General features: G+C 40.4%; 1 protein-coding gene across 3 annotated transcripts in view; it reads right to left on the reverse strand.

Annotated features, from left to right (window-relative positions):
* Nucleotides 1-2,748: 2,748 nt before the first annotated feature.
* LOC138758364 (caspase activity and apoptosis inhibitor 1) overlaps nucleotides 2,749-17,035 on the reverse strand; it is a 60,334-nt gene continuing 46,047 nt past the window's right edge. For 2 of the 3 annotated variants that reach the window (XM_069927193.1, XM_069927183.1), the window contains exon 6: nucleotides 2,749-6,969. In XM_069927193.1, coding sequence (XP_069783294.1) covers nucleotides 6,611-6,969 — 359 coding nt within the window. In that variant the 3' untranslated portion in view covers nucleotides 2,749-6,610. The remainder of the gene's footprint in view (nucleotides 6,970-17,035) is intronic. The other variant, XM_069927199.1, reaches the window with a different exon arrangement.

Raw genomic sequence — 17,035 nt, forward strand, 5'->3', positions numbered from 1 at the left:
TCACAGCTGCAGCCAATTATGTTTGGTGGAGGGATTAGAGCAAGTTTCACTGTTGTTTATCTAAATCATTAATGTCAATAATTAACGCATAGTTAATAACTGCGCTGGGTAGGTCACATCTCCAGAACGGAGGACCATCGCCTTTCCAAGATCGTGTTATATGGCGAACTCTCCATTGGGCACCGAGACAGAGGTGCACCAAAGAAGAGGTACAAGGACTGCCTAAAGAAATCTCTTGGTGCCTGTCACATTGACCACCGCCAGTGGGCTGATCTCGCCTCAAACCATGCATCTTAGCGCCTCACAGTTCGGCGGGCAGCAACCTCCTCTGAAGAAGACCGCAGAGCCCACCTCACTGACAAAAGACAAAGGAGGAAAAACCCAACACCCAACCCACCAATTTTCCCTTGCAACCGCTGCAACCGTGTCTACCTGTCCCGCATCAGACTTGTCACCCACAAACGAGCCTGCAACTGACGTGGACATTACTCTTCCGTAAATCTTCATCCGCGAAGCCAAGCCAAAGAAATAATGTTGTAAATGACACCAACATTGATGGGTGTAGTAGAGGTTATTTGAGGTTGCAAAAGAATCTAGATGAACTGGGAAAGTGGGCCACGAGTTAGCAGATGGAATTTAATTGACAATTGTGTGGTGTTGTATTTTGGTAGGTGGAACCGGGCAGGGCAGGAAGTGCACACTGAATGCTTGGATCCTGTAGAATGTGGGAGAACATAGTTGATGAAAGTGAGGGAGGAGTTTGGTATATTTGCTGTCTTCAGTCAGGGCATTGAGTAGAATTAGGGCATATTCCAATTGTACAAGATGTTGGTGAAACCTCATTTGGAATATTGCGCAGTTCTGGTCACCAAAATTTAGAAAAAAATATTAAATTAGAATGGAAACAGAAAAGATTCACAAGAATTTTACTATGTCTGGTAAGGTGAAACTGGATAGGCTGGGACTCCTTGGCATGTAGTAGGGTGGGGGGTTGGGGCTTTGTAAAGCTTTACAAAATCGTGAGGTAAACTTTTTTCCCCCAGGATAGGATAATCTAAAATGAGAAAGTATGGACTTGAAGTGAGAGGGGAAAGATTTAAAAGGGATCTTCCTCATACAGAGGATAGTGGGTATAAGGAATGAGCTGTCAGAGGAAGTGGTAGAGGTGGGTATAATTGTAACAATTAAAAGGCATTTAGTTAGGGATAGTTCAGAGGAATAGGGGCTGAATTCAGGGAAATGCAACAACTTGGTTGGCATTGATAAGTTGGATCAAAAAATCTTTTATTTGATGCACTATGATTTCCAATCACCTTTTAGTTTTTACTACAGTACGTTGTATTCCTTTCTGAACAAACCAAATCTCAAGTCTCCAGTGTGCTTTAAACAGTATGTCTATCTCATACCTGGGTATGGAAAAGCTGTTTTTTCAAAAAAAAAGTAATACAAATGGAATAAAATCCAGAAAATGTTAGAAATACTTAACAGATCAGGCAAACCAGAAGACAGTTTTTAAGTCAAAAATGCTTTGAGAACTGAGTGAAAACATGTTGAGAGAATGGAAGAGGAATGGCTCATGCAAATGGCGCATGTGTGAGGAGAAAGCTGCAAATGTATGTAATAGCTGTGAAATGCAGAGCTGTATGAAATGCCCAAAATGTGAGAGAAAAAGATCCATTCTTGTCTGAAGAAATGCATATACTTGGAAGGTGTAAAAATTAATACTAGATCTAGAAAGTGGTTATTTGCTTAGACAAGGTGAGGTGCTTTCCCTCAAGCTTATTTTGAGCTTTGTTAAATTAATGCAAGTGGTCACACTGGTCAGAATAGGAAAATTAAAATGATAAAACAGGAAACATGCCCATACTGACTGGACACTGCTCTGCAACATGGTCACCCAATCTGGATTTGGTTTCTCCAATGCAATGGAGACAAGATCGTGAATGTTTAAATACACTGGAGTGGAAGAATCACTGTTTCACCTGGAAGGAATGCTTGGAAGAGGTAAAGGAAACAACATGGTATATAGCAAGTCTTCTATTTCCATTCAAATGGTAAAATGTTTCGGAATGTTTCACAAGTATTCTTCCACATTGAGAATAACTGGAGCATTTGGCCAGTCTTGGGATAATTGGGGAGAGAAATACAGAGTTCAGTATTGCTAAAGCACAGCCAATAAAGGTAAATGATTACAATTAAAAACAATTGAAAGAGACCAGGATTGGAGCAACATGAGTATCCTGAGGGTTGTAGACAGAGTCAATGAAGTTGATTAACAGAAGAGGTAGAAATTATGGTCATTACCACAATTCGTAAGCATTTCTGAATTCCCTTTTTCTGTAATTATTCAGTCAACTTTAGATCATTCAAACCTGTGCATGCAGGATTAAGAACGTGGTTTCTGAAAAGATGACATGTACTTAAACAAGGCGAGGTGCTTTCACTCTAGCACACTTTGGGCTTTGTTAAATTAATGCAGGTGGCCACACTGGTCAGGAGATGAGAGAATTAAAATGACAGACAACAGTGAACTGTTGCCAATGCTGTCTGGACAGTCTTGAAGACATCTAAATTTGTGCCAAAATATAATTGTTATTGCTACACTTTTTAATGACACAAGTTGCATTTTCACAAGTTGAAATCAAAATAGTAGTTATTTTTTTAATTAAGGTAATTATACATTTTATTGTATTCATAAGTTCCCTATGACGGGCTCTAACACAATTGAATTTGAACATAATTCAATGCTTTGTGTTTCATAATGTTTAATTACACAATTAACATATTGCCAAATGTACATCATTACTTGGTCTACATATTTTTTTTTTTAAATTCTCTTGAGCAGAGTAAAATAGCATACAAATGTTTTATTTTGCAAAGTTTAAAGATACAAGCAATAAGTCAATTTTAAGACACAGTTGTAAATTTTGCCATTTATAATTCCAAAGTTAATCATCTTTGGATGGCCAGACGACCTGGAGATTGTAGATGGGTGTGCACGGCGCCGTAAATTGTATTTCAGGTGAGCACCAGATTATTCCTACTGGACTAATTGGGGCAAGTAAATATTGAATATAATTTGTATTTGGAAAATACCACAGGATCGCAACACATCCAAGAGCACTTGTGAATTAAATTTCTTGAGAAACATAAACACATAACATGGGAAACATAGCATACAATTTACAAGGTCCTACATACAATATGTTAAATACCATATTAATCAGTATTGGTGATTGATTAAATATTAGCCAGAAGATAAAACTCACCCATTCCATTTTGAATAATCCCATGAGATCTTCGATATCCAATTGAGTCATCAAAAGTCCAGCATTGAATACTGGAACATCATTTTAGTTTTATTTAAGCTTTCCATTTGTATGTACTTTTGTTAGCGATGGTTAACATATTGAATTTAATTTGGAGTGAGGATGCCAGGTATTCAGATGGTTGGGTGAGGAGCAAACCTGCTACATATGGATGCAAAGTGAGTAAAGCAAGCATAATCAAAAGTCAGTTGGATGGCTTCTAGATTAGCTAACTATAATAGTGAGAATGATTTGCCTGATTTTAATTTTTTTTTAAAGTGCCTACATCTCTCAATCACCTCCATCCAGGGCCACAGACCATCCTTCTGGGGCAGAGCTTCTACATGCACATCATCTAAACCAGTGCATTGGCTGTACTCTGTGTAGCCTCATCTCAATCGGTGAGGTTAAACAAAGTGACTGCTTCAGTGAACACCAGTGCTCTGTCCAAGGGTCTAAGCTTGAATTCCCTGGAGATAACCATTTCAATTACCCTCGGTATTCCAACAGACATGTCTGTTCTCGGCCATCATTGCCAGAGTACCCCAAACTTTAAGAATGGCACACATTATTCCTGGACCAGCGTAAACCTAAGGGCACGTACATCAATTTTTCAGCAATCTCACTTCTATCTGGTTCCAGAGATTCCAACTCTTTACAATTCCCTCTTCTCACCCCCCCAAAAAAAAATGTGGTCCCCCCTCTCACCTAATATCCCATGATGTCTATCCACCATTTCCCCCACTTTGATAATTATTATCTCCTCATACTTTAGTCTCTATAAAGGGCCCTGATCTAAAACATTATTTCTACTCATTTTTGATTATTTCCATTGATGATGATCTCTGAGGAAGAAATGTAACCTTGGATATGCCCACATTTAAGTTTATTAATAATGCAAAAAGGTTATTGAGAAGAAGCCATTGGCAGTGATTTCATGAGTGGTAATAACTGATGGATAAAATGGTTATAGGATTAGAGATCCTTTCATTGCAGTGGAGAATTTCAACTTGGAGACTGAGGAAAGCAACTGGTTTAGGGGTGTTGAATGTTGCTTTTTTTTAAAAAAAAAAGCATAATTTTATTTTATAAAAATCTCTCTAGCTTCTAAATCCAAATTTGTCTCCTGTCAAAGGATGTTTGGACATCCTGGACCTGCCTTTAAGCCTGAGCCCTAGTTTGACATGCAGTCTTACTACCCCTGAAACACAAATTCCTGGAGTGAAAAATGGGTCTTCTGCATCCAGACCAGGTTAATGTGAGTGGAGAGGGTCTACAGTAATTTCAGGCAGCTACCCAATGTATTCCAATGTATCGTCTCCAATCTTTTAAACATTGGAAATGTATTAAATTATACTTTGCTTAAAACCTAGGAGTGTTCTCAACTTTTTTTAGCAGTACATAGAATAATCCTTCTGCTCCATATATGTACTTGCAATAACTTTGAGAAGCTGTTTCATTTGCCTCAAAGGAATGCATTTCACAAGTCACTTTCAAAGTGATAACTGCTTGTTCATCCAATGTTTTAAAAAAAATATTTTTAATGAATTATCCAGAAAACATTAAGTTTTACAAAACTGGTAATACAAACAACTGAGCACGAGATGCAACTTCAATGCAATCTTGTGTTATTGCATGCAAATAACATGCTTTTGGTTTAACCAATTTGAACTCATTGCAATTTTGTTTTCAACAAAAGTAACTACAGCAATTTTCCTCTGATGCAATTAAAATAGAAGCTATTTTAGATCCAATGGAGGATTTCAGATTATCATTCAATAAATGGTTTCCCATACTCATGCTGAAGAAAAACCATTTTGATGAATTAACAAAATCTGCACACAATGACTTCATATTTCAAAGTTAACTTAAAGTAAATAAAGCATGGTCATGAATGAGAACATTGACTTAACAGTAATAAAAATGACTAACAGACAAAATTTTCTTTATTACAAAATAAATACTGTGCACTGAAAATTCCTTGTTAAAACGATGTGCCCGATTTCTTTAATGATGACCCTATTCAAATATGCAATTTAAAAATTCTTTAACTTTAAATTAGGATGCCACAAGAGGATTTTTTGAAAAATGTCTGATACCAGAGGTGGGCGACCTATAGCTGGATCTGGCCCACCTGCCCTCATTGCATTGGAGATACCCCCCGCCCTCTGCACTGGATACTTTCTACCCCCATCTGTGTGTAAATCCCTCTCTCTGTTTAGCCTCTTTTACACAGCTTGAAAGATGGATTTTATGTGCCTTTTGAGTGCTGTGTGAAAGAATTTCAAGGTGAATGGGAAGGGGGTGTCAAGGCTTAACTGTCATCGATCCATCCAAATAGGCAGTGGAGTGTATTTGACTCACAGGGCTGGCTTTTTTTGCTTCTGTGTGAACACGCAAGCTTTTCAGTATAAAAGGGGCTTCTGTCAATTCCTCCCTGTGTGACCCCTCTCTCCGCGACACACCCTCTGTCTGTGTGACATTTCTCCCCTTCACTGCTGTCTATTTTGGGGTTATTTTCTTTACATTGTGACTAATTTTTCTCCTTTTTGACCTCTTTTTTTAATTGTGTGATTTTTGGTGCATTTCCAGATTTGAAGATGCCTTTCTGGACCTGAAATGCATCATCATATTCATTCCATTTATTTTTCATTTATAGTAGCATCAGTATGGCCTGCCTGTCAACCACTGACACACCATCTTGTCCACGAATAGTAAAAGAAGGTTGCCCGCCCCTGTGAAAGGCTATCACTACAAGCAAGGCTCAGATGTGCACAAAAAAGTAATTCAAAGTTCTTGAATTTAATAGTACTCTGCATTACAAGGTATAAAATACATTGAGATGTAATTCTCTCAATCAGTAAATATTTTTTATTTCTTTATTTCAGAGTGATTCTCCATTTAACTGGTAAAACTGCATGAAGGCAAATTGAGCCAGTGTGTTAACAAAAATGACACTTTGAAAGGAGTATCAAGTAAACACTTGGACTAACTTACTGTTTTACTGCCAGACTGTCCACAGTAATATTAGGTACTATTTTTATGGATACAGATTAAATGTTCAAATATTTATACCTGCTTTCTCAGGATTTTTTTTAAAACTGAGTATTTCCAACACCAAGTATTAGCAGCAAAGGGAGCTTCATAGTAGATTTCAGAAACATGAAAAAATTCCAGCACAAAAATACATTTGCAATTTGGGAGGTGGAAGGACAAAGTGGAGTTTTTCAGGTCTTGTATTTTGCTTGGAGTTTCAGCTTGTGCTCGTTTGCACCTTTTTAAGAATCACACCCAAGTTTCAGTTAAGTCTGTGTTTTGACATCGCCAGCCTTCATTAGAGCCTTTATTGCTCTGGCTCGCATTTCTAATTCGAGCAGCTCCAGTTGCTGTGCTGAAGGTTGAAGACCATCTCCATCAGCATTGGGAGTAGCATCTGATTGATTTTTCCCAGTGGCAGAACCTGACAAACCTAGAATCTCATTCACGCTCTTTTCAATGTCCTTTTGAATTTCATCTTCCACACCCACATGAGTTGGTGTGCATTTCTGCAGGGTCACATCTGTACTCTCTTCTTGTTCATTGCAATTTTGCTCGATGTCACTATCATATGCTTCAGCATTTATGCTGAGTGCATCACTTTCATCTCCAGAAGCTCCACCTGCTTCAGAAAGGGTAAATCCACATCATTTACTAACTGAAAACATTAATGCAAATAGACAAATATACAGTACCAAGAACACAACAAGAAAATCCAGCTCTCATTGCTCCATTTTAAAGCTGATATATTGATGACAAACTACACAGGCCAAGCTTTGAAAGTTATATTTGAATTAAGATTACCAATTTTAAACTGTAGGATGTTGTCGTATTACTTACTTTACAATTGAGTCAGGTTGTAGCGGCATAAGGGACGGGGCTTAAGACACAATCGCCACCTGTCATGATGGGTCTCTGGGGACATTTTGGACCAACTCAAAGAGAAAGCCAGTGAACTGTGGGGAGTGTTTGGAGATGCAATGACGCCATTTCTGATTTTGGGGTGTCCAAACCAGAGTGACTTAAAAAAACCTGTGCAACTCGAGATTAAACAGTTTTGGCAGTTAGTTGAATGAGTGTCAGTCGTCTTTCCTTAACTCTGCAACTGGCAGCACTAAATTGGTGACCCCAACAGGCTGCTCAATGGTAAATGAGCCCCATCAATGGAGCACAGCTCCACAGCCACAGTATGAGTGAGGCAGCAGAACTACAGGCAGTAGCAGTTAAGCTGCCCACCTTCTGGGCTCATAACCCACACTCCTGATTCCAGCAAGCTGAGGCTCAGTTCAACCTAAGGAACATTACCAATGCAGCTACTAAATACTGGCATGTGATAGCCTCACTGGATGAGCACTTCTGCTGCCAAGGTAGATGAATTTATTATTAACCCACCTACAGAGGGACAATACGACACTTTCAAAGCCTACTTGCTACTTTTGGTATGCTGGAGCTGGAGAGGGGCACACACTTGCTCCACCTCAAGGAACTGGGAGTCAGGGTGCTCTGAGCTGATGAACGAGACTTGCTCTGGCAGATGGGCATTTTGATTGTTTAATGATCAAGCAGTCTTTTTTGGAATGCCTTCCCTGCACTTTTCTTCAGCTGATTTTTCTAACCCAAGGGCAGTGGCGAGGGAGGCAGACATCCTCCGGTCCAAAAGTTCCAGCAAATCATCTCAGATAACCAGGTGAATGCTGTGGTTTCTGCTGCAGGTGCACCCTGCGAATTACCGAGGAAGAAGCGAACCGGGGTGAGTGTGCCTTCTACCACAAGAAGTTCAGAAGTAATGCCTGCTGTTGCGTGCCTCTGTGCAGCTACTCCGTAGATGCTCAGGGGAAAAAAAACAGCACCAGCCGCCAGTAATGGCCTCAGTGGTTGGCAACCTGACGATCCTCCTATATGCTACAGACCAGCGCACTGGACACAAATTCCAAGTCGATATCAGTGCCCAGCTCCGTATCCTTCTGCCATCAGCTTATGAACGGGATTTGCAAGTGGGCCAGTCTGACCTGCGTGCTGCGAACAGCACTACCATATGTAGTTTTGGCATGAGATTGGTTCAGCTTCTATTAGGAGACGTGTCCTACCAGTGGACTTTCACGGTAGTGGCTGTACGTCAACCTATCCTGGGTGCAGATTTCTTGAGGGCGCACAACTTATTAGTTGACGTTAAAGGGCGTCACTTAGTACACGCCGCTACTTTCCACATATGCCCACTCTGCTCCAGCCATCACCTGGCAGCATTGCTGTGTGTGCAGACACTGGCCACCAATGACTTTGCAAACATTCTCGCTGGGTTTCCTGAGCTCCTTACCCCGGATTTCCATTTACATGCCTCTCAACATGGGGTGCAACATTACTAATTCACCACGGGACCTCCCCTTCCTTCCAAAGTCCGCAGGCTACCTCTCGATTGGCTTCAGCAAGCTAAAGAGAAATTCCAAGCAATGGAGAAATTGTCAGGTCGGAGACCCCATGGATATCGCCTCTTCATCTGGTTCCAAAGACATCGAACGGTTGGTGGCCTTGTGGCGATTATCGTCGACTCAATGGAGCAACTGGACAGATATCCGATTCCTTACATACAGGGCTTTGTGGCAAACTTTCATTGGAAGTGCATTTTCTCCAAGGTGGACCTGGTAAAAGGTTACCACAAAATCCCCAGATGCCCAGAAGACATTCCCAAAAAAGCAATCGTCACTTCTTTTGGACTATTCAAATTTCTGAGGACACCTTTTGGACTTCAGAACACAGCACAAACGTTCCAACGTTTGATGGATGCCATGGCTAGGGGTCTGCCTTTCCTGTTCGTGTACCTTCATGACATCCTTGTGGTGAGTGAATCTGCAGAAGATCACAGGCAGCATCTTCGCCAGTTATTTGAGAGACTCCGGGAGTTTGACCTGACAGTAAATCTGGCAAGTCTGCTATCGATTTTCTAGAGCATCGCAGCCCCGCTGCCAAACAAGGAGGCAGCCATTCAAACCTTCCCGAGACCATCCACAGTTAAAGATCTGCAGCAATTCCTGGGATGGTGAATTTTTACAACAGATTCATCCTGATAGCAGCAGACATATGCGGTCCCTGTTTCAATTGCTAATGGACAAGCTGAAGACTTACTTGGACCGAGGAGACAACAGTGGCATTTGAGGAAGCAAAACAGGCTCTGTCGGACGTGACCATGTTTTAGTCCACCCACATATGAACACTCCTTTGGTGCTTACGTCAGACGCATCAGATACTGCCGTAGGTACGGTTCTTCAACAGTGGGTGAGTGATCGCTGGCAGCCTCTCACATTTTTTTTATCCGCTACCTACACCCGCCAAAATTAAAATATAGCATTTTCAACTGTGAGTTGTTGACACTTTATCTGGCCATTAAGCATTTTTGTCACTTTCTGGAAGGCAGGCATTTTACAGACTACACGGATCATCAACCTTTGCACTTGCCAAAATTACAGAACCTTGGTCGGCGCAACAAGAGATGTTTGTGGTGTATTCAGAAATATAAGACAAGCGTTACAACGGCATATCACCTGCAGGCTAATGGGCTAGTGGAACGATTTCACTGACATCTCAAGCAGGCCTTTAGGGTGAGACTTACTAGACCACTGGGCAGATAAATTACCAGGGGTGCTGTTCGAATTCCGAACAGCACCAAAGGATGGCCCGCAAGCTTCCTCAGCAGAACTCATTTACAATGCACCCCTACTAGTACTGACTGACATTCCCCTTTCATCTCAGGCGAACCCTCCACGGCAGAGGAATTGAGATGTCTTCACGACGGGATGGGTTCTCTCATTCCAACACTGGCCACTTGTCATGGTTCGCCACCTACACGTTCCTGCTACTCTCAACTCTGCTCTTTTAGTCTTTGTCCGTCGCCCGACCCATGCTACATTGCTACAGCAACCTTACGAAGGGCCATATAAGGTGCTGCACAACAACAGTTCCTCGATGTTACTGGATATTGGTGGTCGACAGGAGTTTACTCGTGATAGGCTTAAACCCGCTCATGTGGAAGTTTCTGAGCCCATGCGGGTACTGCCTCCCAAACGCTGAGGGACCCCCTCCAAAGAACCATAACAATGAGACTGTACAACTGGATGTTGATTCGGGGGGGGGGGGGGGGTGGTTATTGTAGCGGCAGAAGGGGGCAGGGCTTAACACAGAATTGCCACCTGTTATGGCAGGTCTCTGGGGACGTTTTAGATCAGCTAAAGATGGCGATAGGCCACCTTCTTCAAGAGAAAGCCCATGAACTGCGGGGAGCATTGGGTGACGCAGTGATGTCATTTCTGGTTTCTGGCTGTCCGAACTGGAAGTGGCTTAAAAAAGCCCATGTAACTCTATTTTAAACAGTTTTGACAGTCACTTGAATGAGTGTCAGTTGTCTTTCCTCAGCTCCGCAACTGGTGAACTAAAAGCATATTAAACTGCATTTTATTCCAAACATATTTCACAACTTCTAAAGTAACTAGGAATAAATTCAATGGTTGAATGCACTTAACTGTGAAAGTTTCTGAAATTATTGAAAGCAATCTGGTTTCGATGGATAATGCTTCAAGACTATTACATAATCCTTATGATGGGAATATTTTAATAACTCCCCTCAACTCCAGTTAATGGTATCCTCTTACGATAAATAATTGTTCCTATTTCAGACTTACTTCTTAATTCAAAGTTTCTCAATGGCTTTCTAAACAGACTATCAATCTCACACAAACTGAAACCTTTCACCTTAATATTCCTGCCATGAAGCCAGATTTGGATCAGCTATGTCAACATTTAAAAATAGAATTAGTAACTGCATAAATTGGTGATCATCCACTTTTAAGTTCAAAAATTAGAGTGAAAAAAAATAAAAACAACTAAGATTTAGAATCTTGCTGATCAATTACAATGGTTGTTCAACAAGTGCAGAATATACCGTGTCCTCTGCAATGTTAATAATACAATTTGCATGTAATTAAAGTATACATTTATTAAAGGGTATTTGTATACATGTTTAACCATGCAGGACTTTTTATACATAGTCCCCTCATTTCAGGGCACCATATGTTTGGGACATTTGGCTTCACAGGTGTTTATAATTAATTGGGTATTTAACTGCTGAATTGATGCAGGTAGAAGAAAGTTAGCCTTGCTTCTAACCTTTTCACCTTTGGTGTCTTTGGCTGCCACATTTCAATAAGAGGAGCAGAGTTGTGCCAATGTAAGTCAAAGAAGTCATTGAGGCTAAAAAAAAAAAACCAAGAAAATAGTAAGAGACATCGCCCAAATTTTAGGATTACCAAATCAACAGTTTGGAACATCATTAAAAAGAAAGAGCGTACTGATGAGCTAAGAAATCGCAAAGGGACTGGTATTCCAAAGAAGACCACCAATACTGATGACAGAAGAATATTCCCCAAATGCACGTCCAACCTATCAGAAACACTCTTCAGAAGGCAGGTGTGGATGTGTCAATGACTACTGTCCACAGAAGACTCATGAGCAGAAAGACAGAGGCTACACTGCAAGATGCAAACCATGGCAAAGGTCGTTCCCTTTGGATCTTGGACAGTTCCTTTGTTTTTGCTCTTGCCGTCACTCTAATACAGGTCAATCTAGGTTGCATCTGTCCACAAGAACATTTTCCAGAATTCTGCAGGCTCTTTTAAATATTTCTTGGCAAACTGTAATCTGGCCATCCTTTCTGTGGATCACTAGTGGTTTGCATCTTGCAGTGTAGCCTCTAATTCTTGAAGTCTTCTGCAGACAGTACTCAATGACAAATCTACACCTGCCTCCTGAAGAGGGTTTCTGATCTGTCGGACTTACGCTTGGGGATTTTTCTTCATTAAGATGAGAATTCTTCTACTGTCAGTATTGGGGGGGGGGGTACTCCTTGGAATACAAGTCCCTTTGCAATTACTGAGCTCACCAGTATGTTCTTTCTTCTTAATGATGTTCCAAGGTGTTAATTTTGGTAATCCTAAGGTTTGGCGATCTCTTACTGCTTTATTCTTGTTTTTCAGCCATATTAATGACTTCTTTGACTTTCATTGGCACAACTCTGGTCCTTGCGTTGAAAAATGGCAACTAAAGACTCCAAAGCAGATCAAACGCTTAGAAGCAAGCCAAACTCTCTTATACCTGAAACAATTAAACATACCAGAGTAATAAAAATATCTGTGAATCCAAATTTCCCAAATTTTGTGATGCCTTGAAATGAGGGGACTATGTATAAAAAGTGCTGTAATTTCTAAATGGTCAAACCAAAATGTACACAAATACTCTTGAATAAAATCTGGAATGTGCACTTTAATCACATGTGAATTGTTTGTTTACAAATTTAAAACTGTGGAGCACAGTGGAAATAAAGTGTTTGACCCAAACATTATGGAGGGCACTGTAATTCAATCATTTGATATGAGACTTTCCATAGCCATCTGAAATAAAGAATATAATTAGATATTCATATGGAAGGAAATGGAGAAAAACTGAGTGATAGGTGATGCCCAATTTTTATTTTGAGTGATGACTGAGCCTTCGGCCAAAATTCATCTCGTATTATGTGTAGCATCATGAACTATAAATGCCTCCCCACTGCAAATTTATTGTAATATTTCATTCAATAAACTTCATTGTTAACCAGATGGGTATTGTTAATGGAATTATGAATTAAATTAACTTCCCACAGGGAAGAATTTGTTGGCCTGGAGGGGGGGGGGGGAGCAAATAGTATAGATTTATCAAAATGATACCTGGATTTCCAAGAGCTGATTTATAAAAAAATAACTGGCAGGAACTGAAAAAAGTTACATTTTCCAAAATTAAAACTGCCTTAATAAGGAGGTTAAAGTCATCAATATCACACAGTTTTGCAGCAAAAATGTTAGTATTCATATTGCTGTGTAGAAGATAATATTAGCCTGGTTACATTCAAAGAAGACATCATCCTTTTTAAAGTGAGGTTTAACTTTGCTTTATCACAGGAGGTAAAAATTATTCAATTGTGTAAAACCATGTTTACTAATTTCAAGTTTGGCTACATAGCTTTAATTATCAGTTAGAATAAAATACCATCAAACACCAATTGAGAATAAGCTTTATATTGTTCGAGTTTTTCTCTATTCTGATAGAGGTTGCTGCTCAACCAGGTTTCAGTTTAAACATCTCTACCTCACTCCACACAATAAAAAAAATAATTACAGTAAAATGTTCACCTTCCCAAGCAAATTCAATCTTCAATGTAATGAAGAGTGGGCAAAGTGGTACAAGAATACCCAAGTTTTTGCTCTGAATTTATCTTGATGAATTTTAAATTGTTAAAGCTTTGATACTCAGAAATCTTTTAAAATAATGATTACATTATTATTGCAGCTAAACATAATTTCATTAAATTAAGGATGTCAACAGTTTCAAATATTTACTGTTGAAAATATGTGAAATTTCAGTAGGAAGGCAGATGTTACCACATTGATTTTGATCCGTTATTCATATTTCAAATGCCAGCATGTAAAAAAGGCTTCTTAAAGATGAAATACATGAAAAATATTTAACTTGTTGCAATAAGTTAACTCCAAGAGCATCAGTTATCATATTTTAGTGTAAGATTCTCAACCTGCAGCTCGAAATTATAGCACTGAGGGTTTTTGTGTCAATTGAGAGAAGCAAAAATGCATAATGAAACAGGTAAATTATATTTATCTTTTCAGTAAACACACGTGAATCATGATAGATAAACGTATCCATTTTGTGAAAGACATTCTTAAAGTACTGATGGACAATAATACTACCTCATGCAAATTAAACATGTAATAGCAGAATACTCTACACTGAAGGTGAAAACATTGTTTACATAATTATTATAACAATCTAAAGATAAAAACAAAAAAAATTGTTAATGTTGAAAGCCATCAAAAATCTTGTTATAGTTGATATGCACCAAAAAGGCAAAAAAATCTTAGAATCAAGTAATTACACAAGGGTTTATAAGGATCCAAGTACACACATTAAGTTTTACTGATTTTTTTTTAAAACAACCTTGAAGAGCCATATGCATGTCAATTATGTTAACCAATGATACACAAAGGAGAAATGGCCCTAAACACAACATTCACATCGTGGAAAATTCATGTCAAATTTATTCTTGCATAATACATTTTTTTTTACAGGAAGGGTAACGGGCCTAGCAAAACCATTTCAGTTACTTTCCTTATTAATCCTTCAGTGCTAGAATTCACACTGCAAAACTCACAGCTATACAGGAACTCTTCAAATTCCCTATCTTGATATAAAAAGCCACATTTGTTTTTCCCCAATTAGTTTTAAGAATTAAAGCTCTACACTACACCTTTTCTTTTTCTTTCTCTCTTCGGAACTAGGTATTGTGATCAGGATTTATGACATTGGTGATGGTAAACAGGGCTCCCAAAGGGCCTCTCGCATTAACAGCTTTCTCACTGTATTAGAAGCTCAAAGCCATGAGCTCTGGTTCAACTCAAAAGGTTCTAAACGTTATGGGGACTGTGGAGGTGAATCCTCAGGCACTGTCTTTCTCAAGGGACTCAGTGGGGTGCCAGGTTAACTGGTGCCTTTTTATGTGCTGTAAAGGCACACCAAAATTAACAAAGTTTGTGTCTTATATATATAACAATAAAGGAATATTGGAATATCGAGTTTTCTGCTGACTATATAAGTGCTGGCTTTCATGATGCTGTTTACATCCGGTACCGCACGGATGGCAGTCTCTTCAATCTGAGGCGCCTGCAAGCTCACACCAAGACACAAGAGAAACTTGTCCGTGAACTACTCTTTGCAGACGATGCCGCTTTAGTTGCCCATTCAGAGCCAGCTCTTCAGCGCTTGACGTCCTGTTTTGCGGAAACTGCCAAAATGTTTGGCCTGGAAGTCAGCCTGAAGAAAACTGAGGTCCTCCATCAGCCAGCTCCCCACCATGACTACCAGCCCCCCCACATCTCCATCGGGCACACAAAACTCAAAACGGTCAACCAGTTTACCTATCTCGGCTGCACCATTTCATCAGATGCAAGGATCGACAATGAGATAGACAACAGACTCGCCAAGGCAAATAGCGCCTTTGGAAGACTACACAAAAGAGTCTGGAAAAACAACCAACTGAAAAACCTCACAAAGATAAGCGTATACAGAGCCGTTGTCATACCCACACTCCTGTTCGGCTCCGAATCATGGGTCCTCTACCGGCACCACCTACGGCTCCTAGAACGCTTCCACCAGCGTTGTCTCCGCTCCATCCTCAACATCCATTGGAGCGCTTTCATCCCTAACGTCGAAGTACTCGAGATGGCAGAGGTCGACAGCATCGAGTCCACGCTGCTGAAGATCCAGCTGCGCTGGGTGGGTCACGTCTCCAGAATGGAGGACCATCGCCTTCCCAAGATCGTGTTATATGGCGAGCTCTCCACTGGCCACCGTGACAGAGGTGCACCAAAGAAAAGGTACAAGGACTGCCTAAAGAAATCTCTTGGTGCCTGCCACATTGACCACCGCCAGTGGGCTGATATCGCCTCAAACCGTGCATCTTGGCGCCTCACAGTTTGGCGGGCAGCAACCTCCTTTGAAGAAGACCGCAGAGCCCACCTCACTGACAAAAGGCAAAGGAGGAAAAACCCAACACCCAACCCCAACCAACCATTTTTCCCCTGCAGCCGCTGCAACCGTGTCTGCCTGTCCCGTATCGGACTTGTCAGCCACAAACGAGCCTGCAGCTGACGTGGACATTACCCCTCCATAAATCTTCGTCCGCGAAGCCAAGCCGAAGAAGAGAAGTGCTGGCTTTATCAATGGTGGGGTGCAGCATCTCACCGGTTTCTGCAGCAGCAAGGATCATTTTCAGTCATAAAGGGACTCTTGGCAGAATGAAAATGAGGAGAGAGAGCCAGTCCCAGATTGATTTTTAAATTCATTGTCGTAAAATATTATCAGTGTATTACAAATTTAAAATGATCAATGCTTTTTATCTGAAATCCATTTATATTTCTGAATACTAGGACAAATTTTCCTGACCTACTTAAATGGGCACAGGAAAATAGGTTTCATTATTTTTTGCATTGGTTTAAACATTGCAAAATTGTTTCATTTGTCATGGTTCCTTAAATGACAATTTAAAATGATAATATATTTGAAAATGGAAAAAAAAAACACTGCAATGAAATCTATGGCTTAACTTATGCTAATGACAAAACTCTATGAACAACTGCCTGTAAGGTGGCACCCTCTAATGTTCATTTGAATTTCCTACTGTTTTGAAGTCAGAAATGTTTTTCATTTGGATATAAACCAACTCCTATTACAGGGAAAACTTTTTAAGCATTAAAATAATGTTTAATTTTCACCTAAAAAAAATCCTGGCCACTGCCAATCCCCAACACATCCCCAATGCAGCTGCCGATCCCGAACTCGTCCCGTCTGAGATCCCGCTCCTGCCCAGGAGCCCCAGCAGGGGTGTGGCTTGGGGGGGGGGGTGGGAGCTGGGGTGTGACTGCTCCCTCCACCTTTTCAGCTTGGCAGCGCCCCCAACCTCACAGCCCTCCCACACTGCATATTTTTGAAATGAGAGACCACAGCAACCCTTCCCTCGGCCTTCACCAGAGCTTGTGATGCCCAGTCAGTGTGCTTGTGCCGTAAGAAAGATTCACAGGTGGCATTGGGAACTCCTGTGT

The sequence above is a fragment of the Narcine bancroftii genome, chromosome 1 (assembly GCF_036971445.1).
Source record: "Narcine bancroftii isolate sNarBan1 chromosome 1, sNarBan1.hap1, whole genome shotgun sequence".
In the NCBI taxonomy this organism is placed as follows: domain Eukaryota; kingdom Metazoa; phylum Chordata; class Chondrichthyes; order Torpediniformes; family Narcinidae; genus Narcine; species Narcine bancroftii.